This window comes from Calidris pugnax, unplaced genomic scaffold (genome assembly GCF_001431845.1).
Source record: "Calidris pugnax isolate Ruff unplaced genomic scaffold, ASM143184v1 scaffold492, whole genome shotgun sequence".
Taxonomy (NCBI): Eukaryota; Metazoa; Chordata; class Aves; order Charadriiformes; family Scolopacidae; genus Calidris; species Calidris pugnax.
In genome coordinates, this window is record NW_015091453.1 from 231,442 (window position 1) to 257,505 (window position 26,064).

At 49.6% G+C, this 26,064-nt stretch overlaps 1 protein-coding gene across 1 annotated transcript in view; it reads right to left on the minus strand.

The window, feature by feature from the left end:
• The window catches only part of CSNK1G1 (casein kinase 1, gamma 1), a 99,058-nt gene that overhangs the window by 33,633 nt on the left and 39,361 nt on the right, over positions 1 to 26,064 (minus strand). The window contains exon 5 of the mRNA XM_014961603.1: positions 4,776 to 4,927. Within this exon, the coding sequence (XP_014817089.1) occupies positions 4,776 to 4,927 (152 nt within the window). The remainder of the gene's footprint in view (positions 1 to 4,775; positions 4,928 to 26,064) is intronic.

The following is a 26,064-nucleotide window of genomic DNA, read 5'->3' on the forward strand; positions in this document are numbered from 1 at the left end:
GCTGGGGGGGCACAAGGAGCTGGGAGGGGACACAGCGGGGACAGCTGACCCCAGTGACCAAAGGGATATTCCCTGCCGTACGACGTCTGCTCAGTGTATAAAGCTGGGGAAGAAGAAGGAAGGGGGGGATGTTCAGAGTGATGGCGTTTGTCTTCCCAAGTCACCGCAACGCGTGATGGAGCCCAGCTTTCCTGGACATGGCTGAACACCTGCCTGGGGTGGGAAGCAGGGAATTCATTCCTTGTTTTGCTTTGCTTGTGTGCGTGGCCTTTGCTTTACTCATTACACTGTCTTTATCTCAACCCACGACTTCTCTCATTTTTACTCTTCTAGTTGTCTCCCCATCCCACCAGGGTGAAGGGAGTGAGTGGCAGCTTGGTCCTACTCTCTAGCTGGGATTGAATCCCGACAGCGTCTCTTACACAAGATGATTTTGATGGTCATCAGTCAAAAACCTTTTCACCATGACTTGGTCCACGTCTTAGCCAGAAGAACGCTGCTGGAGCGTGTCCAGAGGAGAGCCACCAAGCTGGGGAGGGGTCTGGAGAACAAGTCACACGAGGAGAGGCTGAGGGAACTGGGCATGTTTAGTTTGGAGAAGAGGAGGCTGAGGGGGAACTTCATTGCCCTCTCCAACTCCCTGAAAGGAGGGTGTAGAGAGGTGGGGGTTGGCCTCTTCTCCCAGGGGAATAACGACAGGAGCAGAGGAAATGGTCTGAAGTTGGGGCAGGGGAGGGTTAGATTAGATCTTGGGAAGAATGACTTTCCTGAGAGGGTGGTCAGGCACTGGAACAGCCTGCCCAGGGAGGTGGTGGAGTCACCATCCCTGGAGGGATTTAAGAAGTGTGTGGATGTGGCACTTCAGGGCACGCTCTAGTGCCCGAGATTGTGGGGGTCTTTTGTGTGTGTGTGTGGTTGGACTCGGTGATCTCGGAGGTCCTTCCCAACCACTCTGTAACTTGCACAATGCCTGGCTCAACAGAGCTTGTCTCTGACAGCAAGCACTTCAAGCAAGGGTGAAAAGAACATTGACTCCTGACAAAACTGAGTTGCCAAAGAGTATCGCACATGTTGGACCTGGCTAAGAGGGAAAAACTGAAGGCAGAAGAAAAAGCCTTCTCCCCCAGCCCAAACACTGAGTCAGTTCTGCAAAGCCCTGAGATGCTGTACAGGTTATGGGCTTTAGGGACTGACAATAGCAAGCACGTTTTTAATTGCTGAGCTTTGCTTCATTCAGGAACGGTGGCCGCTCGATCTATTGAGCTGCACGTGGAGGATGGAGGAAGCAGTTCCAGTTCGATGCTCTGAGCACAGCAACATGAGGCATCAGAGATGCAGAAGGAGTATCAGAGCTGGAAAACCTCCACCAGGGAAGGAAAAGAGAGCACTTCTTCAATGCAGGTTATCCCCAAGAGGTACCAAACAGAGCGTTAGAGTAAGAGTGTTTCTGATTCAACCCAAGCTCTGAACAGAACACACGCTGAGCAGAAGAACATGCGAGCCTGGTGACAAACCTGAGGGCTGTGTGGGTCACCCCCGGCCCAGGCAGATTTTCCTACTGGGTCATCTCATCTAAAAAGACTTCAAAACAGGGTTCTCCTTCTTCCTTGAAAACTCATTATTGTCCAGTCTCTATCTCCCTCAGCCAGGAGAGTCTTAGATTCTCCCATAATCACAAGCGACACTCCTTAAAACAATGATGATATATTTGTTTCTCCTTCCTAGAGGGCTTTTCTTTCTTCTAACATTGATAGGGTTTAAGGATCCACCCCAGTCCTGGGATGCTGCTACCTGTCAAGCTAAGTAAGACCAGCCAATCTTACCAGCACGTAAGGTTAAAAAACATCTTCTAGGGATGCCTCTCTTTAAAAATTGACCACTGGACACAAAAACAGGAGACCAGGTGCCACTACACCGCTTTTGAAGTTCCTGCCTAGTTTTAGCATGTGGCACACATGTAGGTGAGCTGGAGATCTGCTGCAGCAGCCCTCAGGCTCAAGGAGGGAGAAAGGAGAGAACGGAGCTAAATGGGACCTTGAAAGCAAAGGGACCACACAAACAGCAGAGGAGGGACTGGATGCTCCTGAAGACATGGGGATCATCACAGGAAGGGAGAAAGGACAAAAGGGGGGACACTTGACATCCCATTACCTCGGGACACCCCTGCTGACAGTGTTGCTGCTCCAACGCAAAACCATCCACAGCAGAGCTCTCCTTCCTCCCTCTCAGAGGGGATGGAGCCCAAGGCTGCAGACGCAACCCAAAGGTGACTCCCAGCATCAGGGTCACCTCCTGGGAGCTCCTCAAGCCCCACACTGCAGAGGGGCCCCCCAGCAGACTAGTAGTGCTTTACCTTTGGATGGTCTTCCTGGGCCAAAAAACCCAGTAATTTTACATTTTGCTGAGAACCAAATTGGAGCAGTAGTTTTCTGCATTGTGCTGAGTTGTCCCTCACTCCCTACATCAGGACAGGGTGCTCCTCCGCTGTCTGGGTGGCACCGGGCCATTCACAGTTTTTTGGAAGACTCCCTGGATATTGGGCTCCGTTCCCAGGTGTGTCAAGCATCAGAGGAAAGAAACGCTGCTTGTGCAACACACTGGCTTCTGGCAGGGAAGTCTTATGTCTCCTCAGGCCTGGGGTGAGAATCCCAGCAGCTTAAGCAGACCTGGCGGCTCAGAAGCAAGAGCAAAACAATCTATGGAGGTGAATCCAACTGGACTTGACAGTTCAGCTTTCCTGTGTCTCTCACATTGCAGTATGACACAGTGACTGCAATGATTCAGTGTAGGAATGAAGACAAATCCAAGACCATTTCCCCCACAGCCTTGTGGCTGGAGCGAACGGTTTTCATTGCAGCCCAGCAGTAAGTGCCAGTCCCTTCAGAAAACACGTCTCCGAGGGCCAGGTGAGCCCTTCTCCCAGGAAACCTGCCAGGGGAGGGAAGGGGCACGCCAGAATCTGCTAAATCTGTCCCCTTAAATGCATATGTTCCAAGCTGGTAACTCATGTCATCTTCCTGAGAAGATCAGAAAGGTCTTAAAACATGTCCCCATGGCAAAAGAAGCAGCACTGCCTGCTCCTTTTGGGGAACATCAACTCCTCCATTTGCAATTGCTTTTGGTGTCCCCCTACATCACCCAAAGCATCTGTTTTTCAAACTGGTGCCAGTGTCTAGATGAGCTGGCAGGCCAGCTGAGGTCACAACATCAGCAGATGATGCCAGTGAAGACCATTCAAGTACAGAGCTAATCTGCAGCCCTAGGGCTTGGCAAAGGCAGAGGGAACCTGCTGTGACAATCTTGATTTCCCCAGCAGTCTCACGGGAATAAATTCCCATCTTTACATTTTACATCTTTACAACCAAAAGGTCACATAAGCTATACCCAAGGCTTTGCCATCTGTTGCCACTTAATTAAAAACTGCTATAAATTGGTTTTCCACCAATGAAGGAACACTCAAAGCCAACAAAACTAGACTGCTCAGCGGTAGGAGGGCAACTTCATGAACCCAACACCAGGCAGGTGCTGTTCAACCTTCTGCACCTGGGACCTCAGTTTTCCCTTTGAGATTCTGCTGGGGCAAACCAATTCATTAAGAAAGATTGTGTTCCCTACTCCCTTAGCACCTTCTCTTTATTTCAACTCTGCTATCCACAGATCCGTTAACGTGAACAGACAGTCCCACCTCTGCTGAGCCACTCAGGTACCTGCAGACCATGGGCTGAAAACCAGAAAGCCTTTGGAAATGGTAACTGCCTGGCTCTCCCCACTGGTGGAAGCTCACTCACTGCATTTACTGTGTTCAGCTTTCACATCATCCACTTTTAATGCAAACACAAATCCAAGGTACCACTTTCAGCTTAGTCTCCTTTTGTTTTCAGGCAAATAAGGGGCTCTGTGATGCTGCTCATACGTCTACCAGTTTCCAGCTGTTAGTCATTTAAACCCATTGGCCAGTTTTGACCAAATTTGACCGAGGCAGAGCCCCTGAGTGTTGGTACTTTGGCTGAGGAGAGCTCAGCTCCCATCGCTCTGAGAGGTTTCAGTCTATGAACAGCCCGGTAGCACCAAACCAGTCAAACTGGTAGGAGTGTGGGAGGGTGTTGTGCTCCCTGTGTCCCGGGGAGCGGGTAAGAAATGAGATGTTCTGGGGATGTCCAAGCAGAGGGAGGGAGCTGGGGTAGATACTGGGGCAGGGGTGTGTAGGGGACATAGGACGCAAGTCCGTAGGAATCCAGCTTCACTGGTTCTGCTACGCAAGGAGCAAGTTTGCACATAAGCATAATTTGACCTTCCCTTCATAAGCAACAGTTTTTCTCAAACCCGAGAAGTTTTCTTTTATAAGAAAGATGGAGAGAGACTTTTTACCCCAGCCTGCAGGGACAGGACATGGGGTGATGTTCTTAAACTGAAAGAGGGCAGGTTTAGATTGGACATACGGAAAAGTTCTTTAGGATGAGGGTGGTGAGACACTGGAACAGGTTGCCCAGGGAAGATGAGGATTGTTGGAAGTGTTCAAGGCCAATCTGGATGGGCCTTTGAGCAACCTGATCTAGTGAAAGATATCCCTGCCCATGGCAGGGGGGTTGGTCTAGATCTTGGAAGGTCCTTTCCAACCCAAACCATTCTGTGATTCTATGCTGGAAGGAGATTCCCTCCAACCAACAGACATTCCCAAACCTTGCACCAACCCTTCCTTCAGCTATCCCGGTGCTGACAGAAACACAAGTCGACATCGTGGGGCTGCGGGCAGAGCCGTGCCCGCCGGTACTCACCAGCTGGATGGCTATCATTAATACCGTCTTCAAAGTGAACGTCCTATCACAGAGGTCAAATAAATCTTCCAAGCTAGGACCAAGCAGCTCTAGTACCATGGCGTTGTACTTTCCACATGGTCCGAAGTAATACACCTGGGGAAGCCCTTCCGCTGGAAAAATACGAAAAGAATTGAAATCAGTCAACGGGACGTTAATATTCTTCTTTCTGAGTGTAAATCTTTCACTGGGCAGAGGTTCATTTTTACCCCTCGAGTGTCCTTTCTGTTTGACGGTGCCCAGCAAACAAATAAGTTTCAGCACACGCTGCGCATGAACCCAAGGCCAAACCAGTGCAGGCTTTGCTCAGCTACACCCTCGGAGAGACAAATGGATTTCAAAGCCATCACACGACCACATGAAAGCATCCAGCTTTGGCAGCGTAAATGCTTGGACTTCATGGAACGAGACGCGGAGTTCCCTCCGTGGCACCAAAGCCCAGGCAGAGCACAGCCCCGGAGGAGGGCTGCCACCCGGCTGAGCAGCTGGGGAGATGTGACAGCCCTCGCAGAAAATGAGGCATGTCCAAAAAAAGGGCTGCTTTTTCAACCAAGATATGACATAGCCATCGTTTTCCAGCACAACCTTACACAAAGTTTACTGTTATTACGCTCAGAAGAAAAGGGGGAAAAAAAGTTTTCCTATAAAATAGAGCAAAGATTTAAGTTTTGACCCATCACCACATAAAAATAAGGATTCACAGCCACTGAGGATACGTGCAGAGCATTTTGTGAAGTCAGAACCTCTCTCCACCCGGCTGGTAGGAGTCACCAGCAGCTCAGCCACGGGTTTCTCAGGAGAGCAGGCAATATTTATACTCAGCCGACAGCGGCTTTTTGCATGGATTAGCTGTCTGAAAGGCACTAGAAAAGGCAAAAAAACCAGCCTTGGTGTCTGAAGCTGCACAGTGCTCCTTGAACTACCTTTTAGCACGAAAAAACAGTCAGACCAGCCCATTCAGGGAGGAACTCAGCACAGGACTAACTGCAAATTTTTCTAATCAGCATCTAGCACAGGTGCTCTGCATCCCAGCATCACTATCAATCTTTTTCTTGTAATATATTTCCAGCCTACATCTCATAAGCAGTTCCAAAACAGAATGGAAGGGTGGGGTTTTTTTGTTTAGAAATACAGGGTTTTGTCCTATGTCAAAACAACATCTTTGCTTCAACACACAAAGGCAGGACCCCCTGCTATTCAGTGTAGAGGCTCAGCTCGGGGAGCCCCGCCACCTACACAGCCACAACGTCACACAGGACCATGAATTATACAGCACGGGACCTCAAACCACAGGGATTATACATTTTACAGCATGTTTTAAATAAATGCAGACACGCACCCATATTTACATAAGAGATCCGTATTAAAAATAGCAAAGCCCCTCACTAATTATCAGCCACCGGAATTAAATCGCTTGTGTAAGTGGCCGGTGCTGTACCTGCTCTGGGATGTGCTCGGGCAGCTCAGCACGAGTCAGGGCAGTGAAACAGAAACACAAAGGCTGGAGTGTGTCAGCCACACAATAACTCGGAGTCCTACTACAGATTTAGGGAAGCCTCGTTAATCTGCCCAACGGCACCCATCGACGCTAAAGTAAACACAGAGCTGAGATTACCACAGCTTAAATATCACAGAACTTACGCTCCCATGTATTACTCAAAAAGAACAAAATGCAGCTTGACAAAGATTACCGTAGGATGGTTTTAATCTCATTAACTCACATGCTTGGGGAATTGTATTAGGTATCAGTCATCGGGATGCATTAATGAGATATTACAGAGCATTGCAGGAATTCCCAGTTGAACCGGAGTTTGACGTTTACCCAACCTGGTCTTGGGAGGCTGCTGCTCCAACCAGGGCTTCATGTCTTAGGAAGCATTAACAGCAGTTAAGTCCTCTCAGAAAACAGGATGCTTCAATGCAGAAGCAATTCAGAAAGTGGAACAATGATGGGATGTGACCAATTTCCAAATATCCCCCATACCAACACGAATGATAATTCAATGCTATCACCTTAGAGCTGAAGGCTGGAATAACTGCAGTAGCTCGTGAAGTAACTCATGGTGAGCTGCTGAGTTTTCACTAAAATCTGACAGGGACTTACCCATGTCACCTCTAATACCAAGATCATTATCTCTACTTTTTAAATAATAGAGAATAATGGAACAGAATAACAGAATATTCTATGGAAAGTTTAAGACCGAGACCATTATAAATTCAAGACACATATACACCGTCGAGTACTTCTACCACAATTTCTGCATCGGGATAACAGTCTTGAAAAGGGCAAATCAGGAAGGAAACCACTTGGATTAGGAGTGTGCTAATTAAGGAATATGGGAGAGTGCAATTGCAGAAAGGCTTTTAAGGAAGGTGAAGAATCCCATTCCCAGAGCAAGGGCAAAGGAGTAAATTTACAGCCTTACTTGGTGAAGAGAGTGCATTGCAATTAAAATTGAATTCCTACGGGACATAAGGACCAGGAAGATAAACTGCAGCAAGACTCAAACGATGGGGATTTCACGTAGGGAAGGAAGAAACCCAACTATTCAGTGCTCTCTGGGGTCCCAGACCCTCGGGTTGGCTTTACCTGCTCCCAGCCTCGCCAGCCCAGAGCCCCCTGTGACCCGCGGAGCTGTACACCCCCGGGGGGCTCTGCGCTGACCGGGAGCTCCGCAAGGTGAAGCCGTAGCGAAGAACATTAAAAAAAAGCACCCTAAGTGCCAGCCTACAGAAGCCATTCTTAGTCTCAGGCATATTTTTAGGGTTCGATTTTTCTCTGAGGGTTTTCAGCAGCAACGCTGCCAGCTCTGCAGTCGAGAGCCTCACCTCTTGGCTTTGCTAGAATAAAAGTGCTGGAACAGATATCTCATTTCCAGACCCAGGCTGCATCACTCACCCACCCTAGACCCAAGGAGTCATCACCGACAAGCCCTTCAGAGCCCCCCCAGCCCAAGCCTGGTTACTGAAATAAAGTTATGAGGGACGCAGGGTAACGCACCCTCGGCTCGCTCAGACACAACTCAACGTCATTTTAGGAAGGGATGAAGCTGGAAAGAGAAGTTGTAGGCTTGATGCAACTATCAAGGCTTGATGCCTGCAGGATCCGATGATTTCAGGGTGCTTCTCTGCAAACTTGAGCTACAGGCACCTCTGGACCCGTTCTTCTTATCAACAGGAAAAAGGGGCAGCCTAAGAAAATCCGCATAAAATTTGTATTTAATCCCAGTCCAGCCGCACAGCTCAGGATGCAGCTTGGCTCTAGTTCAGCAACAGGCAACATCTCCTGGTCCTACTGAGTGAGCCCATTGCCACCGTGAACCACAGAAACTTCACAAATATCCCCAGCAGATCTGTAAATACTTAAGAAGGACGTCGCCAACAAAAGAGATTGATTGAGGAAGAATTATCTTTTGTTCAGGCAGTCAAATTTGAGGTTTTTAATGGCGAGCAGAGGACTGGAAAGGTCAAACGAAGCCACGGTGCTGTGAAGTGTCTGTCCTGGATGAGCAGTTCTGGATTCAGACAGAGCAGGACGAAGAGCCACGGGCAGAGCAGAGGTCTCCTCGTGAGGATCCAAAGCTACAACTCACCACTTGAAATCAAACCGTGATCAGTTTAACAAAATCACATCTAAACAAGGAACTTCTCCACGGCATTAAACATGACCAACGTATCAAGGCATGAAAATCCGGGCATGGCACTTGCAGGTTCTCCTTGGGAGAAACAGCAGCGTGTCACAGCAGAGGCTGCTGCAAGCAGGAATCATCTGAATTTGCTCAACGGCTTCGGTCCCGCTGCTGGGCGGTTTGGCTCGGTGGCACGTAAAAGGCCCCCGCTCCACCCTTGCTCTCCTGGAAAGTTTATCACCCCAAGAAACACCGACTGATGGCTGCACTGGAATCCACAGGCAAATTCTGCTTTTTCAGCAGTGTGATGTCTTGGAAAAAATTCAAGCTGAGCACAGCGAAAACCCAGCGCAGCGTTGGGGAGATGAAAGCATCGCGGCTGCAGCCAGAGCAAACGCAGACATCAAAGCTGGAAACTCCGACGCCGCTTCCACCGCTCCTGTGCAGCCCCACGGCTCCGGGCTCCGCGCCCCCGGGATGCAGGAGCTCACTGCTCCTGCAGGATGCCACCAACAGGGACTGTCCCAGCTTCACTCCACCCTCACCTGTCCCACCACCTCCCCGTGCTCACACGGCCGAGCAGCAAGTTGGATCAACCCAAAAAAAAAAGCTTGGTATTTGCTTGAGCTTGAAAGCAAGAACGGGAACAGACACAAAGAGCAGGACCACGGCTCCTGGGGAGAGCTTCATCTGAGCTGGGTTAACACCAGGGAACTACACCTCTAGCACATTTCCACCTCAAGGTCAGGCATCCTGGCTGACCCAAGCAGTGCTGTCTTGCTGCCACGTGCTTCATGGCACAACTAGCAGCCCTAATAACCCATCAGACACCCAGCACACCCCAAGGAGCCACGTTAGTCCAGGCATCAGATGTACCAGTCATACAGACAGTCCAAAGCCAGTTCCGAGCTGGCGACTGGCAGAGAGATGCCCACCAAAGGTCATGCCCAAGGGAAACCTGATTTTGCAACATCTGCCTCATGTGAAAGGTGTGGAAAGTGGAAACCTTCTGCTGCAGCAGAGAATATTTACTGATACTTGTGTACAAGCACCACGAGAGGTTATGAATAAACCTTTTGGGTCGCAACAGCAAGTGACCCAAAATACACCCAAGGAGAGACGAGGCAGCAAGTGCAGGAAGCTACATCAGCGAGGGCACAGAAGTCGTGTCCCTGTACATCAAATCACCCGGAGACAACCGCGACTTGTGAAAACCAAACGACACCGGTAGCTTCTGAACCACTGGTATTTTTTGCTCCCATGGAAATTGGTCTCCACTGCCCTTAGATGTGGTGCGGCCAAACGGAGAGGAGCCGACGTCGTCAACGTTGAGAAGAATCCGAGAAGAATTTCATAACCTCTCTTCACGCCGGCGCCAAAGCTGAGCTCGGCTGCAGAGGGGAGACCCTCCTGAGGAACCCCCAGTGAGACACCCGCGGGCAGAGGTTGGGGCAGCGACCCGGTGCCAAGGGACGGGCTGGAGCCGGCGCTGGGAACGCTCTGCGGGAGCAGCAGGGACGGCTCGGCACAGAAACGGATGCAGGGACACGGCAGCAGCAGCCCTGATTCCTGCACACACAGTTCTGCGTGCTTTTAAAGCAGCGCTGATGAATGGGACGTAGATTGTCACCAAATTCTCATTCAGAGCAGAAAGTTTATTTTTACAAATCACAGAACACAAAATTACACAATAAACAGCATAAATAGCAACCGCGCGAGAGCCGAACATCTATAGCTAAAATTAAACATGTTCCAAACAAATTAAACAAATTGCTTTAGAGTAGTCAACCCATTTAAGCTGATTACACTAATGAGGATCTACCCTTCTCTTAATTTTCAAATCGGAATAAAATCCTGGCTGAAACAGAAGCTTTGGCATCAGCATCGACTGGGCCAAGATCTCCTCTTTTAACCTCTTAAAACACGCCCCGTGAGAGTGGGTTTAAATCCACTCAAACACCTGGGTTAACGGGTTACCTTTATGAGCTGGAATTACAAAGTCTCATTCTGACCTTCAGGTTTCTGAATAATCTGCTTCAAAAATAGAAAGAGGGGAGAAAAGCTAAGATAGGCTTGGATTACTTGGAATGAAGTTACCTGAAAGGTCTTTCAAATATTGGATCTGTTTCAGAGACGTCTTATTTCAAAGCAGGACCACAAAAGCTTGTCCGCACAGCCCTTCACCTTCAACTGTAACAGGAGGAGTTTGGGGAAGGATGGAGATTTTTGGTGATTGAGAACACTTTCTCTTGTTTGTTTTAAGAGAACGCCCCGCAGTTGAGATGCAAAGGAAAAAGAGCAGAAAATGCAATTTCTGGCTCCAGCACCACCTGGCAGATAGAAAAGCGGGGGATGGCACAGGGTCCACCACAATCTTCCTTCCAATCACTCCAAGACTTTACAAACCTCAGACTGGCATCAGATGAGGGAAACAACCGAAAAATAGTAAGCTGATCCAACACACGTGCAAAACCATCAACGTACAGAAGTGGGACTGGAGCCGCGCTGTGACTCGGCGGTGAGTGCAGCCAGCGGGTGGGCAGGCACTGCAGCAGCTCCCTTCCCACCACCCTGGTGGAGATCAGAGATGACCAACCTGCTTGGGAATCACAAGTGTTTTGAGCCCACCTTGAGGCTGTAAAGCTCCTGGATAATTTCCTTGCTCTCCTGAGCTTTGATACCATGGTTTCAGAGCCCACGATTTACCCTTAGTTCTCTCTCACTCATCTGAACAGGGCTAAGAGCAACTGGACCCATCTAGAGCATCTTGGCAGCTTCCAACCATCTCCTGCTGCCTTCCCCATGGTGCTGCTGGGGGACAGCCGGGTCACCCTTGGCTTTGGCTCCTCTGGGAGAAGGGGACCTCAGTGGAGCATGCCTTAGCACAAACCAGTCCCAGCTGCTCCTCTCCTTGTCCAAAGGCCAGCAAGGAAGGTGGCAGAGTCAGCCAGGTGCCCAGTAGCCACCTCCTCAAACCTCAGCCGGCTGCTGCGCTGGCTCCCTCTGCTCCCAACCCCTTTTATTCCACATCTCTCCTCTGTAGCTGCTCGCCCTATTCCAGATGGCATCTCAGCAGCCCTTTCATGGCGTCATGATGAGCTCTGCTTACTCACGCTCCCCCCGAACACCCTCCTGCTCCGTTTGCTCCAACTGCTGCCAGCCGCTCGCTCTCCGCTGCCAGCCCTTCACATCTTTGTCCTGCTTCGGCTGGGCAGTGAATCATCTCCCTTCTAGCAAAGGCTGAGCGCTCCAGCCCAGCCTCTGGCCTTAAGGGTTCTCCATTTAGGCTGGTCAGAAGGGTGCGGAGCCACCGCTGAGACAGGGGAGAGGCAGGACAAGGCGCTTCTCCTGCCCTTGGATCTGGAAGAGACACAGCTCAAACGCTCTCTGAACCCAGGAGGTACTTGGAGACAAAGCAAGGGAGAAGGTCACAAGCTGGATCTATACTTTATCCCCCGATGGCCGCAGAGCAAGGCCAGCTTCAATGGGAAGAGCTGACACTCGGCACAACAGCTGTGTAGGAGCCACCAGCAGACAGAGCTACTCTCATCTCCAACGAGTTCGCTTCCAGACAGACTCCAAGGCTCCAGCTTCACTCCAGAAACCCCACGTAATTTAAGCATCTTCTCAGGATATGCAGGATGCACTGAATCCCTGCTGTGTTTTGAGTAGCTTGTTAGTATTTGAAACTCCAAAAAAAAAGGTACGGGAAAAGGAACAGAAGAAAAACAGACATGGGAAGGACAGAAGGAAGAACATATTTGTTCTTGCTGCTGGTAAAAATCCAAATGATTTGATTTTTATTTCAGTTGCAGAAAAACAATTTTCACCATCATTGTGTCATTAAAAGGGGGTGGCATTTCATTTTCCTTGAGTTGTACAAGCTGGTTCCCTGACACCGTGGCTCGACTCTATTGAACACAGAGAACGAAGCGGTTTGAGAGAGGGTACCGAGAGATGGTCACATTTGTATTCATAAAAATAAAGATTGGGAGGAGAATCAGCCCTCGCTGAAAAGGCTGAGCTGCAAGAAGACTTCCATAATCTAGGAAATTTACCCAGAAACACCCATTCGCAGGCAGCTTTTTAGCTGTAGCAAGTAAACTACAGTCAAGTGAAATTGTTTGAATTCTTGACAGATACAAAAGAATAAGGTTCAACGCAATAAATTGCTTTTTTGGCAAGTTTCAGGAGACAGAATTCACATTTCTAGGGCTCAAGGGAAATGACTGCACTCAAATCTCCATATTACCATTGGGTTTTTTATCGATATGTCCTTTCCAACAATTTCTTGTTCCAGTGAGGATGGCAGCTGGCACATAAAACAACGCCTTAAGAGAAGGTTTTAGAAGAGTTATTTTAAACTCCCACCAAAAGTTCTAGCTTAAGTTCTAGCTTAATTATCCACCTTTTCCCACACACCTGTGACACATGGACAAGGGTGGAAGAAAATACCAAAAGGTTTTGTTTCACGTTATTATTCCTGCTTTGGCTCCTGGGTTTCCCTGGGCACTCAGCGGAGCCCACGTTTTTGCTGAACGGTGTTGAGAAGATGTGGTGCTGCAGCTTCTGAACTTCTTGAGGGTGAGGTGTGGGGTTACAGCAGCCTAATGAAGGCAACGGGATCTGCCCACAAAGCTCTTGTGTAACTAAAATACAGCCATGGCATCAACCAGCTCCCCAGGCTGCTGCTTTTCTATCTCCGAGCTCAGCTCAGGGTCTGAAGGCACACATCGCTCTGTGCATCAGCTCCAGGCTGTTCCACCAGCCGGGCTGGCATCATTTGAGAAACCCCTAACAATTTATTGTCGCCTTATCCATGACCCCTCCCCACCCTAGAAGGGGAATCAGGGAAAACAAGGAAACCCAAGGGCTGAAATGCAAATAGATCAAATAAGACCAAACAATTAACAATAAAGCTAAAGGACCAGCATTGATCCCAACATCAATATAAAATACCCAAGGACTATCCCCATCCCGTCCCATCCCAGGAAGCCGTGCCCTCCCCGCAGGGACAGCCCGTGTGGGACCCTGCCAGCGCTGCTGCTTCGGGAGGAAGGGAAGGGCTCAGGGCTGGGGCACCAGGGCAAGGGGTTCTCAGGATCCCAGCCATCGAGAGAGAGAGAGAGAGAGAGAGAGAGAGAGAACTCCTCAGCAAACTTTCTAATTTCTATTGAAAGTGCCGTTCACGGTGTGAAATAACCCTGTTGGCAGCTTGGGGCAAGTGCCCGGGTCTCGCTCCTCCTCGTTCCCGCACCTGGGGAGCTGGAAAACACCAGGACCTTGAAATCCACGCACCAGAGCTGGCTGTAAAGTAAATATTTTCCCAAATTCAGACACTAGAGTCTTCTAAAAGTGCATTTTCCCCAGCATTAGAAGTTAGTCCTGTGTGGCTCAAAGCAGGACACAGGCACCATCAGCAGCCTCCGCAGCTGGAATGGTGGCTCCTGCGGGATGGATCCAGCAGGAGTCGGGTGAGTGTTGCCAGGTGGTGCACAGCCCAATCCCACCTGTGACGGGTAACTCAGTTCTGCGAGTTAATACTGAAGGGAAATTGTTCCCCGCTCATTTTTCCTTGGCTGTGCAGGTTTTGCACTGGGTGAGCTCTCCCCGCTGAAGGGGAACCGAGGAGCAGGTTCTGGCTTCATTCTAACCAGGTAACAGAGAAGTAGAATCATAGAATCATAGAGGTTGGAAGAGACCCTTGGGATCATCGAGTCCAACCATCTCCCCTACTCTACAAAGTCCTCCCCTACACCATGTCCCTCAGCACTGCATCTAAACGGCCCTTAAACACAGCCAGGGATGGGGACTCCCCCCCCTCCCTGGGCAGCCTGTTCCAATGCCCGACCACTCTCTCTGTGAAAAATTCCTTCCTAATGTTCAGTCTAAACCTCCCCTGTTGGAGCTTGAAGCCGTTCCCTCTCGTTCTATTGTTAATTACCTGTGAGAAGAGACCAGCACCAACCTCTCTACAGTGTCCTTTCAAGTAGTTGTAGAGAGTGATGAGGTCTCCCCTCAGCCTCCTCTTCCTCATACTAAACAGCCCCAGCTCCTTCAGCCGCTCTTCATATGATTTGTCTTCCAGCCCCCTCACCAGCTTCGTTGCCCTCCTCTGCACTCGCTCCAGCACCTCCAGATCTCTCTTGGATTGAGGTGCCCAAAACTGGACACAACACTCGAGGTGTGGCCTCCCCAGTGCTGAGTACAGGGGCACAATCACCTCCCTACTTCTGCTGGTCACACTATTTCTAATACAAGCCAGAAGTAGAGATGATAATGGGCACAACGCTCTGCGATTGCACCTTTTTTTCTTTGAGTACAAGTTACACACATTAATTACACTACAGGTGCCATCGACAGGAAGCTTAAGGAAAATCAACAAGAGAACTTCTCAGGTGCAAGGGAGCGCTCGGCAGCGCATCGTGTCACTCCAGCAGCACTGCCAAGGAAGAGGCTACTTCTTGGCAGATGAGAAATGCTAAGAAAGCAGCAATAATAAAAGACTTCTGCTGAATGGCTCCTCTGCTGTCCGGAGAAACATTTGGATCTGATCACACCACATCCCAGGTGGCCCCTGCCCTTCATCAGCTCATCTCCACTGGAGACGGTGGGCTGGAGGCAGAGCTCTCACTGCCTCCCCGCTCCCCCCTGCCCACACGCCAGGAATCTATAGCACGAGTTAAACACTATGGCGAGATAATCTATAGGGAGAGGAAGTTTATGCCTGTGAAGTGCTGGCCGGCTGCGGAATAGGGTGAAACTGCTGTGGTGGCAACGCAGAGGGAACGTGACAGCTGGAGTTACAGCTCAGCTGCCACCCACCCCTCTCCGCGGTGACCAGGGTCCGCTCCAGCCAGGGGGGCACAGCAACGTAGGGCAAAACGGGCACGTGCAGGAGGGGTAGGTCATTGACCCAACGGCGTCTGTGTCCTGGATGACAATTCTAACTGGTCCCTTTTAGCCCATAAAGCAGACAACGGTATCAGCATCTGCTTTGGGTGCTCAGGAGTAAGGTGATGCTCAGCCACACTCAGGCAGCTGAAGATGGCCAGCCTCTGGTGGGACAGTGTGGGTGGCATTTCTGGCAGCACAACCAGACGTGCCATCCCCCAGCTGTGCCGAGACCTCCTTGCAAAGCCGTGGGTGCAGCCTGTCCCCAAAACATGCACGCTGGTCCTACTGGGAGGGTGGCTGGAGAGCAGGAAGGCTTTGTGCTGCCATCAAAGCTGCTTTGGCATCAGCATGGGACACGGCCAGGGAGTGATTAAAATGGCATGAGATGGACATTTGCTCCTGCTACAGCATCAAACTAGTAAGTGATGGATGCTGAGAGTCAAACACACATAAACCCTCCACATGTCAAGAAATTCGCATTCATCTGTCCTCTAACTATTGTAATTTTTGAGGGGAAAAGGGATTTTTGCCCAGAGAAGCTGTGGCTGCCCCATCCCTGGAGGGGTTCAAGGCCAGGTTGGAGGGGGCTTGGAGCAACCTGTTCTGGTGGGAGGTGTCCCTGCCCAGGGCAGGGGGTGGCACTGGGGGGGCTTTAACGTCTCTTCCAACACAAACCGTTCTGAGGTGAGTAGGAAAGTGTTACCCACACGGTCCTTCCAGCCTGATGGAAAACCTCCCACTCCCTCTGATCACAGGAGAACCTTCTGTGAGGTTCTAAAACAAAACAGAAGTTCAGAGGTGCTGAATAAGATACAACCTCCAGACACCATCTCCTCCTCTGACCTTAAGCTGGCTGAGTATGAGCAGGTAGGAATGGAGCTTTGAAGGAAAAACTGCCACTTTCACACTGAAAAATTACTACAAAACTGCAAGTCTCCACCCAGGGCAGAGCTTGCTGAAAGCTCTTCTGGCACAGCTGGATCCATGACAGACTCAGGGGCAGAGTCTATGGCTTATCTTTCAGAGATGGGAGGAGGTTTCTGAGCAGCAGGCAGGGCACGGCTCGGGAACACAAACTCCACGTAAGAGGCGGTGTGGGACACGGGCAGCCCCGCGCCCCAGAACTTCAGCTGCATCCAACCTCCCTGGCACAGCTCAAACGTCTCCCTCTTGAAGGTGAAGAGCACCTTAAAAACCTTCAGCACGCACAGGGGGCTTCGGGAGCACGAACACACAAATGGGATCCCACCAAACCAGGCACCCCTCTGCCAAAAGCGAACTGGCTTTGTGTGAATCGAGGCCAAGCTCAACACCCGACACACAGGCCCTCCTGAAAATGAATCGACTCTAGAAACAGCTCCAGATCTCAACTAGTTTCTAAGAGCAGCATCCCAACAGCTTGAAAAATGTTCATAGAAGGGCTAGAAAAAGCGGACAGGCAGAATAGGAAGGCTAACCAGCTGCTACGTCCTTATTGTGGTCCTACTTGCCAAACTGGGTTTTCCATTCAATGTCAATATAAATTCCAAAGTTTATCTTCAAAACACCGAGTATCTTCATCTCCTCACTCAAACAGCAGAGGCGCAAAGACCCAAGCACAACTTGGGCTGCTGATGAGGCATGAGGTGTCTCAGCTCGGGGTTTGCTGGAAACCACCAGAAGGAGCATAGAGACCTTCATGATTAAATCACGGAATCATGAATTTGTGGCAGTTGGAAGGGACCTCTAGAGATCATCCAGTCCAACTCCCCTGCCAAAGCAGGGCTGCCCAGAGCACATCACTCAGGAGCATCCAGGCGGGGCTTGAAGGTCTCCAGAGAAGGGGACTCCACACCCTCCCTGGGCAGCCTCTGCCAGGGCTCTGCCACCCTCACCCCAAACAAGTTCTTCCTCACATTGGAGTGGAACTTCCCATGGTCCAGCTTGTGCCCATTGCCCCTCGTCCTGTCACTGGGAACCACTGGGATGGAGTCCGGATCCATCCTCATTCAACTCACCCTATAGATCCTTGGAAGCATTAGTAAGGTTTCCCCTCAGCCTTCTCTTCTCCAGGCTCAAGAGTCTCAGCCTTTCCTCATCAGGGAGATGCTCCAATCCCTCCATCATCTCTGTTGCCCTTCGCTGGACTCTCTCCAGCAGTTCCCTGTCTCTCTTGAACTGGGGAGCCCAGAACTGGAGGCAGGATTCCAGTTGTGGCCTCCCCAGTGCAGAGCAGAGGGGGAGAAGGACCTCCCTCCACCTCCTGGCCACACTCTGCCCTACGCAGCCCAGGATCCCATTGGCCTCTTGGCCACAAGGACACGTTGCTGGCTCAATGGCCCATCCCTGCTCCGTGGGCTCCATGGGCACATCACACAGCAGACGTTGCCATCTATCAGCTCTGCCCAACGAGGTGCCTGGGGTGACTCTGATGAGTCCAACGGCTACCACCTTCCCACCAGCACTGCGGGGCATGTCGAGCTTCAAGGAAGAGTGTCTGCAGGAAAGGCATTTTTCAGGTTCCCAGCGTCCCACTGTGTCCCTCCACTCACCGCCCAGTGTCACCGGGATTTGATTTGTGATGACTGCAACGAACACCGGGAGAGCGAGAGAAGCATGAGGGCTTTTCAAAATCTGAAAAGGAAACTGCCCTAATCTCGTATTCAGATATTAATGGCCTCGCTTTAAAAGCATCTGATACCTTCCAATTGACAAAGCCTAAATTTAGCCCAAGGAAGTCAAAACTTCTGATGTGAAAAGAGATGCTGAAATGTGCATATTCAGGAAGCCCTCCCTAACAGGGAACTGCCACATTAAAAAAAAAAAAAAAAAGGTATTTTTAGATAGTAAAATATTACTCCCCAGAGATGACCAGCAAAGCCAGCTTTGAAAACAGCAGGCTTTAACGGGGCGTGTTGCAGTCATACACTACATTTTATTCTGCAATTCAAAAGCTCTGAAGTTCAGAGTTCCCTCAAGTTCAAAAGTTCGTGGGACTACCCTGACTTTATAACGAAGCTGCTGCCACCCCCCCCCGCCCTTCAGGGTGCAGCTGAGTGTGAGGCACCTCCACGTGTTGCACTTTCTGTTTAACAAGGCCATTGTCAGAGGAATGGGAACACGCCTCCTCTCTGAGGCACAGCAAACCCATCGCCCATGGCACGTTGCTTGGCAAGATTGAGATTGAGAGAACGAAGGGAGAAGAGCTTTTCCTCGCGGTTAGAAAATGAACCCAACAGCTTAAAGCCAGTGCTGGGGTCTATTGCAGGGATCTGAAGTAGGGAAATGATTAAACATGAGATGTGACTCAAAGGCGAAAAGTTGCTTTCCATGCTAATAGATGTCAAGTTTTTATCATCCTGCAGAGATAAGTCACTTATTAAATACTTAGAGTAACTGAACACTTACACTCTGAAACATTTCCAAGTATTTCAAAGGAGGAGGCTGCAGCGCTCCTCCGGATTGTCGTAGCGTGATAGCTATGAACAAGCCTTTCCATGCGGTGAAGGAGGACGCAAATGTTCTTCTGGTGGTGGCCACGTGTCACTCCACGCCAGCACCAGCCCACCCTGGGGTGCAGAGGGACCATCCCCAGCCCAGCACCCGAGCGTGGGGTGACCTCCTGCTCCCGGCCACCGCAGCGTCTGCAGGAGGTGGCACATACGGGTGGGAATTGTGAAGATTAAAGCGACCACAGCAACAGCTAATGCCCATGTTCATGCTCCTTAATTAAACAGGGGTGTAGACATCTTGCATTAACCCTCACTTACGTGGCCTCGAGTCACTCCAGCTCCCCTGGGGAAAAGTGTTGGTCGCAGGGAGTTCCCTGTGAAATACCTGGTACTGGCACCACGGGGACTTGTTTACACCTATCCCTACAACGAGTCTTACCCAAATGACCCCTACCTAATTGCTACATGAATGACAGCGTTGTGCAATCAGCACGGAAAGAATTTCTTTATAAAGGCCACCGGTAGGTACAAAGTGTGCAGCAGGTCATGAGGAAAGCAGGAGCAACACGGGATGAGAACAACACGCTGGACGTAGGCAAGCCCAAAAAGCCAACTTAATAGGCAGTATGGAGTAGCAGACAGCTCAGCTACATTGAAAAATACATATGCAAATATTGACTACACTATGTAAAAGGCTCAGTTATTTATACCACCTCCATTTTCCTTGGTCCTACTTCCCGACAAGTAAACAGACTGCTCCGCTCCAGCGCGTTGTGCAACAGAAAGAGGTCCAAAAGCAAACACAGACTCCATACTTCATTGGAGGTGAGCTTGTTTACAGAGCAAGAATTAGAACAAAACCACAGAATCTGTCGATATTCTATATGTAAGGACATATCCCTCCCTGACTCAGTATATTCTGCTCGAACGCTGTGACTCATCCGTTGCGTGGGCTGGGGAGAGCGGAGAACTTCTCGGTTCCCCGGGATTCTCTGGCGTACCAGTCTCCTCTCCCGCTTTCCGCCGCGGCACCGCAGAGGCTCGTTACGTTTGACATCCAGTTGCCAATGTCACCTGCCCGTCCCGGGGCCGCGCGCTGGCTCCAGAGCCACTGCATGAAACTCAGGGCGTGTTGACACCGGACGGCTATGAATCACACGTGCCAAGGTGGGACCGCGGAGGAGCAGGGGACACGTGACTCATCTGCCAGCTGACATAAAAATAAGCTACTACTGAATCAAAAATGCATGGCTTCTTCACACTCCGCACACAGGCAGAAGCTGTCACTATGCGGGGACTCGATCATGGGCTCGGCACAGCCAAGAGAAACCTGGAAATAAGCAATGCTCCATTTTCCCTTCCAAAGGCAGAGCCTTCAGGGAAGGCACCACGTATGGTGTTAAGGACCACAGGGGAGAGATGCCAGAGATGCTTTGAAATGTAGTAACAAAAAAATAAAATCCATCGTTCCTGTCCATCTACTGATCACTGCTGGAAAGTCAATACTTCCCAGGACCACGGTGAATTATTTATTTGCGTGGAAGCACAAGGTTAAAGAGCAATTTCCTGATTGTGTGGAGATGTTTTCCAGCCACGGTCACGTCCTGAGAGTGAGGAACTGGGCTCAGAGTGATGCAGTAACGGTCACGCAGCTCCCTGTCCTCCAGAAAAGGCTTAGAGTTTTGGGGGACAAACATACTTTGGGGAAAAAAAAAATTAGTTAAAGCTTTGCATCAATGCAGCAGACAGGTTTGCCTCTCATTCTCAGCAAAGCAAGGCTTGCAGAAAGTGGGAAGCATTTTTTTTTCCCTCCAACCAGCACAGCTGGAGAGAAAAAGAAAGCTTTCGACAAGGCTCATCTTAAAGCCGCAGCATTTGGCTTCCATTTCTTTCAGGGATCCTTGAGCTCCACTGGATGTGACAGCAGCTGGGTGAGGAGAGGCACCAGCTCTAGGGCTGATGCAGCGGGCAGTGCCCGTGGCACCCCCCTGTCCTCCTGCAGCACATCAAGGGATGGGGAGCAGCTCCACGGGCTCAGCTGCCCCATCCAGGAGACAGGGCAGCCCAGCGGCCAGGCTGCAGATGGCTTTGTCACCCTCCTCCTCCCTGGAACCCAACAGCTTTCTGGAGGTGTTCATGAACAGCATCTTCAGCATCCCTCTGGCAAAGGGATGTCAAACACTGCGAGACAAGAGACGTGCTGATGGCGCTGAGTAAGGAAATAGAGGCTCCTGCCGCAGGAAACAGAGCGGTGTCTTAAGTTTAAAAGGCTTTGCCAATAGAAACCACATTTGAATTGTTTGCTGCCAGAGCTGAGAGCAGCAGGGGCCACCTCTCCCACCTACACTCAACCCTCACTGCCACCCCACAGCCCCACCAGAGCAGTCAGTCAACACGAGGGGCCAGAATCTCCATGTCCAGCTCAAACCAGCTGGGAGGAAACACCAGGGTTTGCAAAAGCACGTGTAGGAGCCGCGGCAGCCAAAAATCCAAACGATGGGACGGGTGGAGATAAAAGTGTGTCCACATTACGCATGAGAAAGAGCAGCTCAGGCCAAAGAGTGAGAAACGGAGACCGGGAAGTACAGGCTCTGCTCACGGATAAAATACGAGTTTCCAATAAAAGCTTTGGAAGAGATGTTTCCCCTGTGAAGTCTGTAGGAGAGTTTAACTTGAAGGAAAGGTGAGAACGTGGAATCAGCCTTAAAACAAAAAGGCCATTTTTGCCAGAAGTCCTCAAAGCAGGTCAATAAGCAAGAAGAGCCCACCAGACAAAGCCAAGGCTAAGACCTTAGCGTGCCACCGGCAGGACCCAGCTGCTGAAGGTGGCCCAACGGGCCAGACACAGCTCCTGCAAGCTGTGTGATGGGTTTTATTCACCCCAAACCAAGCAAGAGAGTCCTGGGATGCTGCTGGTTGGTCCTGGTACGCTACCCAGGAAGCACAACCATCCCAGGAGCTTGGAGCTGGGTCTGTTTAACTGTGGTCAAACTCAGTTTTGCTCTGCCCACACCAGCTTCCCGAATGGAGCTCCTCCACGCATCATCATGCAAACTGTAGGGCCTGATTATTCAAGATTTTTTATGAATGACAAGAAGCCAAGCCTTTACTCCACAAACTTCAGGTACAGGGGACAAATGACATGCTCAAGTGACTGACCCAACACTGGAAACATGCTGGAGACTTGAGCTTGGCAGCCCTAGGAGACGTAAAACATCCAGTCAAGTTGATTGGGGGAGTTCCTAATGTCCCCAGGGGATGGAAGCACAGATTTAAGTAGCTGTAGGAGGCCTCAGAGCAAGGGGAAGCACAGGAGTCAAGGAACCAATCTTGAGGAGGAGGGGAACACCTGGAACAGCCAGTCCTCAAAGAGCATCATAGAGCAAGAGCCTAATTTTGGGGAATACTCAAATCCCACCTGGACTTCTTCTGAAAAGCTGTTCTGCTCATGTTTATACACAGGTAGCTACTCCAGCAAGAAAAAAAAATTAGGACTGATGTACACGGATCGTGTCACCACCAGCAAAGTGAGATCCTAGGGACAGCCCAGGCCAGGATGAATCTTCTTGGTCAGGTCATCCACGCCCGCTCACGTGGACTTCACAACAAAAAGCAACCATGAAATGGGTCAGTACGACACCAGCGTCTTACAGGTTTGACAACAGAGTAACACAACGAGTTTGCAAAGGGATTGTTAAAACCACTCCAATTCTCTTGGTCAGCAAACAGAGTGTAGCCCAGACCACTGAAAACCTGAAGGAACTCTCGTCCTTCCCTGAGACACCCTGTGGTCTGACCATCAGGTCTTTGACTCCGTGCCTGCGCTTCGCTTTTTTTGCTTTGCTTGGCTGGCTACGCTAAGGTAAAGCAGTCATTCGCTATTTTAGGTTATTAAATATTTAATTCCACAGTGAGACAGAAGAAGCCAGCAGATGGTCACTGTGCAGCAGGCCCTTCCCTCTTCTTTTGAGGGGGTAGAAAAGTTCAAGGAAGAAACAGGAAAACCCATTTCTATGAGGAAACATCCCTCCATTTAGAGGGGCAAAATAGGAAATTACAGGGGAGCTACTTGTTTCTCATACGACAGGGAGGCATTGAAGCATCAGAGGTTGCATCAATTCCTGCAAGAAGTACATCAGAGACGCTTGTTTGTTGGTTCTTCTGACCCAGGACTATCTCAGTTGGCTACTTCTGAAGCCATTTGGTACATCCACCGGTATTGAGCTACTCTGAGAAGCACCAAAGACAGTTCATACAGTTCATACAGTTCAGATATACTAGAGCAAAAGTTTGATAAAGGGATCTAATCTACTGTGAAATACATCTTAAGATGTACAATACACAAGAAATCCAGTTTTCTCCTCAGCTAATCCAAGCTGACGAGTGATCTTCAGCCACACCATGTGGCAGACAAAGAGGCTGGTGCTGATGGGAGGAACCATGTGGCTTCAGTGCCTTGTGAGAAGTCTTTCACCATTGGTGCCCATGGAGCACGTGGCACAGGATGCCACAGTGGAGCTGCAAGAGGAGAAGGCAGCCATCACACAGCTGTGCTGCTCCCTCCGTTCACGTGGAAACATCTCACACGGAAGCTCATCCCAGGAATTAACTTCTGACAGAGCCCCAGAGTATCCGGCTATTTGCTACTCCGTTTAACTATACCAAGGAAAGCACAAAAACTAGACTAAATAGCTTAAGAAAAAGAAAAAATACTAATTTTGGTAGTTCTTGATGATGGCAGCAAGTGAAGCAGGTAATCAATACTGACATACCCCCTTCAGGCACTCAACTGCAGAATTGTTCTAAATTTCTGGGGCAAAAGCCCCCAAAAAGTATTTTGTGCAATATCCTGCAGGACCAGACTCCAGAGCCAGCCTTACAGAGCGAGTTCCTTGCAGCAGCACTTGTCCTACCAGCGTGATGAGCAGCAACTCATACCTCCTCAACACCACTGGCTGGACTTCTGCAGGGCACAAAACCTTTATGCTCCTTAGTTTGGAGGTTGTGCTTCTCAATCTGGTATCTTGCAAGCAAGTCATGACCAGGTCTTCTGCGGTCTTTAGCGTCTAAGACCATTCTCTTGGAAAGCTGACGGCCACAAAACACTTCCCTCCAGGCCAGTCTCAACTTCGGGTGGACACATCCAGTCACGCACTACAGATGAAATACCTTTTTTGACACACACAAAGCCTTTCTGCAAGAAGGTTCCTACTTGATCCATGGCCAAGGAGGTTGGCTCCTTCCAACCTAAGTTTTTCCTATTATTAGTAACCAAGAGTAATATACTTTAAAGATGTTTATTCTGAATATCCAGGAAAAAGGAAATCACCATCAAAATTATTCTCATTAGGAAAAAACATGTTTTTCTCAAAATGCTGCAGGTGATGATAATTTTGACGTCTCTGAGATGCTGCTCACCAAGACCATCTGGTTGTACACGCAGCTGAACGCAGCAGTTGCACTAACAAGAGGACCACACTGCCACTGCGGCGTTACAGCAATGCTTTCACCAGTCTCACTTTTTAGGCGACCAGTGGGAGGTTCGCAGTCAGCCACGTTATTTGGCAAGATTAATTGGCGAATGTATTGAACAGTATGTCACATGTAACACTACTGTTTGCTCCTCTGAGTCATACGCGCCATGGGTTTGGACACTCTCAGTCTTCATTTGGCGAGTCTACGATAATTTCAAGTATCCGGTCCTGCTTACTGGAAGTTCACAGCTGTCTGTTGGAGTGGCTGAAGTTTTTAAGCAAGGACCATTAAGGGGAGCCTGGAGTTATCAACAGCACTGAGAACAGACCCATCTACTTCCCCAAAGCAGCCACAGATTTAATACCAATCTGTTTGTACAGACAGTCTTCCTGTGGCACACACCAAGTCAAGGCTCCCTGGTCCTGGCAATCTGACTCCACCAAAATTTATTTTGTTCAGCTTCCAAGTCTTTTGGTGAGACCAGAGATGTGGCTCACATCCTCCACCCGAGCTCCTGGCCTATTTCCAGTTGTTCTAGTGAAACTCTAGCACAAGACCTTCTAATGGCATTCAACAGACTATCAGGGCTGGGTTTGCAATGCCCGTGGGACCACGCAGAGGGAGAAAGAAAAGTCATGTTGTTCACAAGGCTTCTCAACAGCCTCTTGACAAACACCGGCAGAAAGGCTGGGGATGACAGTCAGTGCCACTTCCCCCACCATGGAGGGAGGAGAGCTCTTGAAGGCAAGATCTCCATGTCTGATGGCAGCACACTCAGAAATACTTGGTGAGTGTGCACAGCACCAGCCAGGGCAGAAATGCCCCGCGGGGGTGAGTAAGCATTGAAGGGTGAAAAGTTTAGTCATTAGAAACAGGAGAAAACCCATTAAAAATACTTAATCTAAATAAAATAAAGCCAAGCTCCCAACATTTGATCGGTTTTAAAGTTCCTCAATCACAGCTTTAAGGAATGGTAGGAAGCCAACAGGAGTTGAAGAGCAGATTGGGATTCACTCGTGTGTCACCAGACACATGTGCAAGCATCAAGAGAGCTCAAGAGGGGAGCAAAGAGCAGAATGAAGCGTGTCACGTATTCTGTGATCCTACCTCGGATTTATTTACTACACGGGCTTCAGCAGAAATGCCCTAAGTCTCAAAAGCACAAGTGACTGGAACTAAGTGACAACATTAACCTATCAGGAGCTCTGTGCGTGGTACCAGATGCTACCTCTAGAATACAAAATACATAGAAAAGAGCCCTTTATTTCAGCAGACAAGTACTGTTAAAAAAAAAAACCAGCAACAATATTTTAGTGTTTCCAACAGTGAGAACGTACTTGGTTCTCATGTCCCAGATTTTGCATCCTATGAGGAGCAAAAAAGCCACAAAATACAGAGTGCAACTGTACCCAATCTCCAGAGGATGTGCTACCTAAAATTAAGGAAGCCAATTAGAAAAATTAACTGGAACCAGCAGAAAGGAAAAACGCAAGACTGCTCAGGCACTGTATATTATGAGCTCAGAGCAAACATATATTTCATTCTGTTCAGCTTAGTATTTTGGTAATATGAGAGCGCATCCTCTGCCAGTGGAAGCTAGGTCCATCCAGGGAAAACAGAAAAAATAAAACCAGAAGGAAGTGTAAAAAAATTTTCAGTAATGTAGGAACCTTGCCAAAGCCCAAGGTTGATATATGACCAAGGCACAGTAGGAGCAGAGAAGGTTTTGCTTCAGAGAGATTTCCTCATGCAGAGGGCAAATCCTTGGCATAGGGAACAGCACACACTAAACGTCTATGTAGGTTCTAAAAGCAGCCA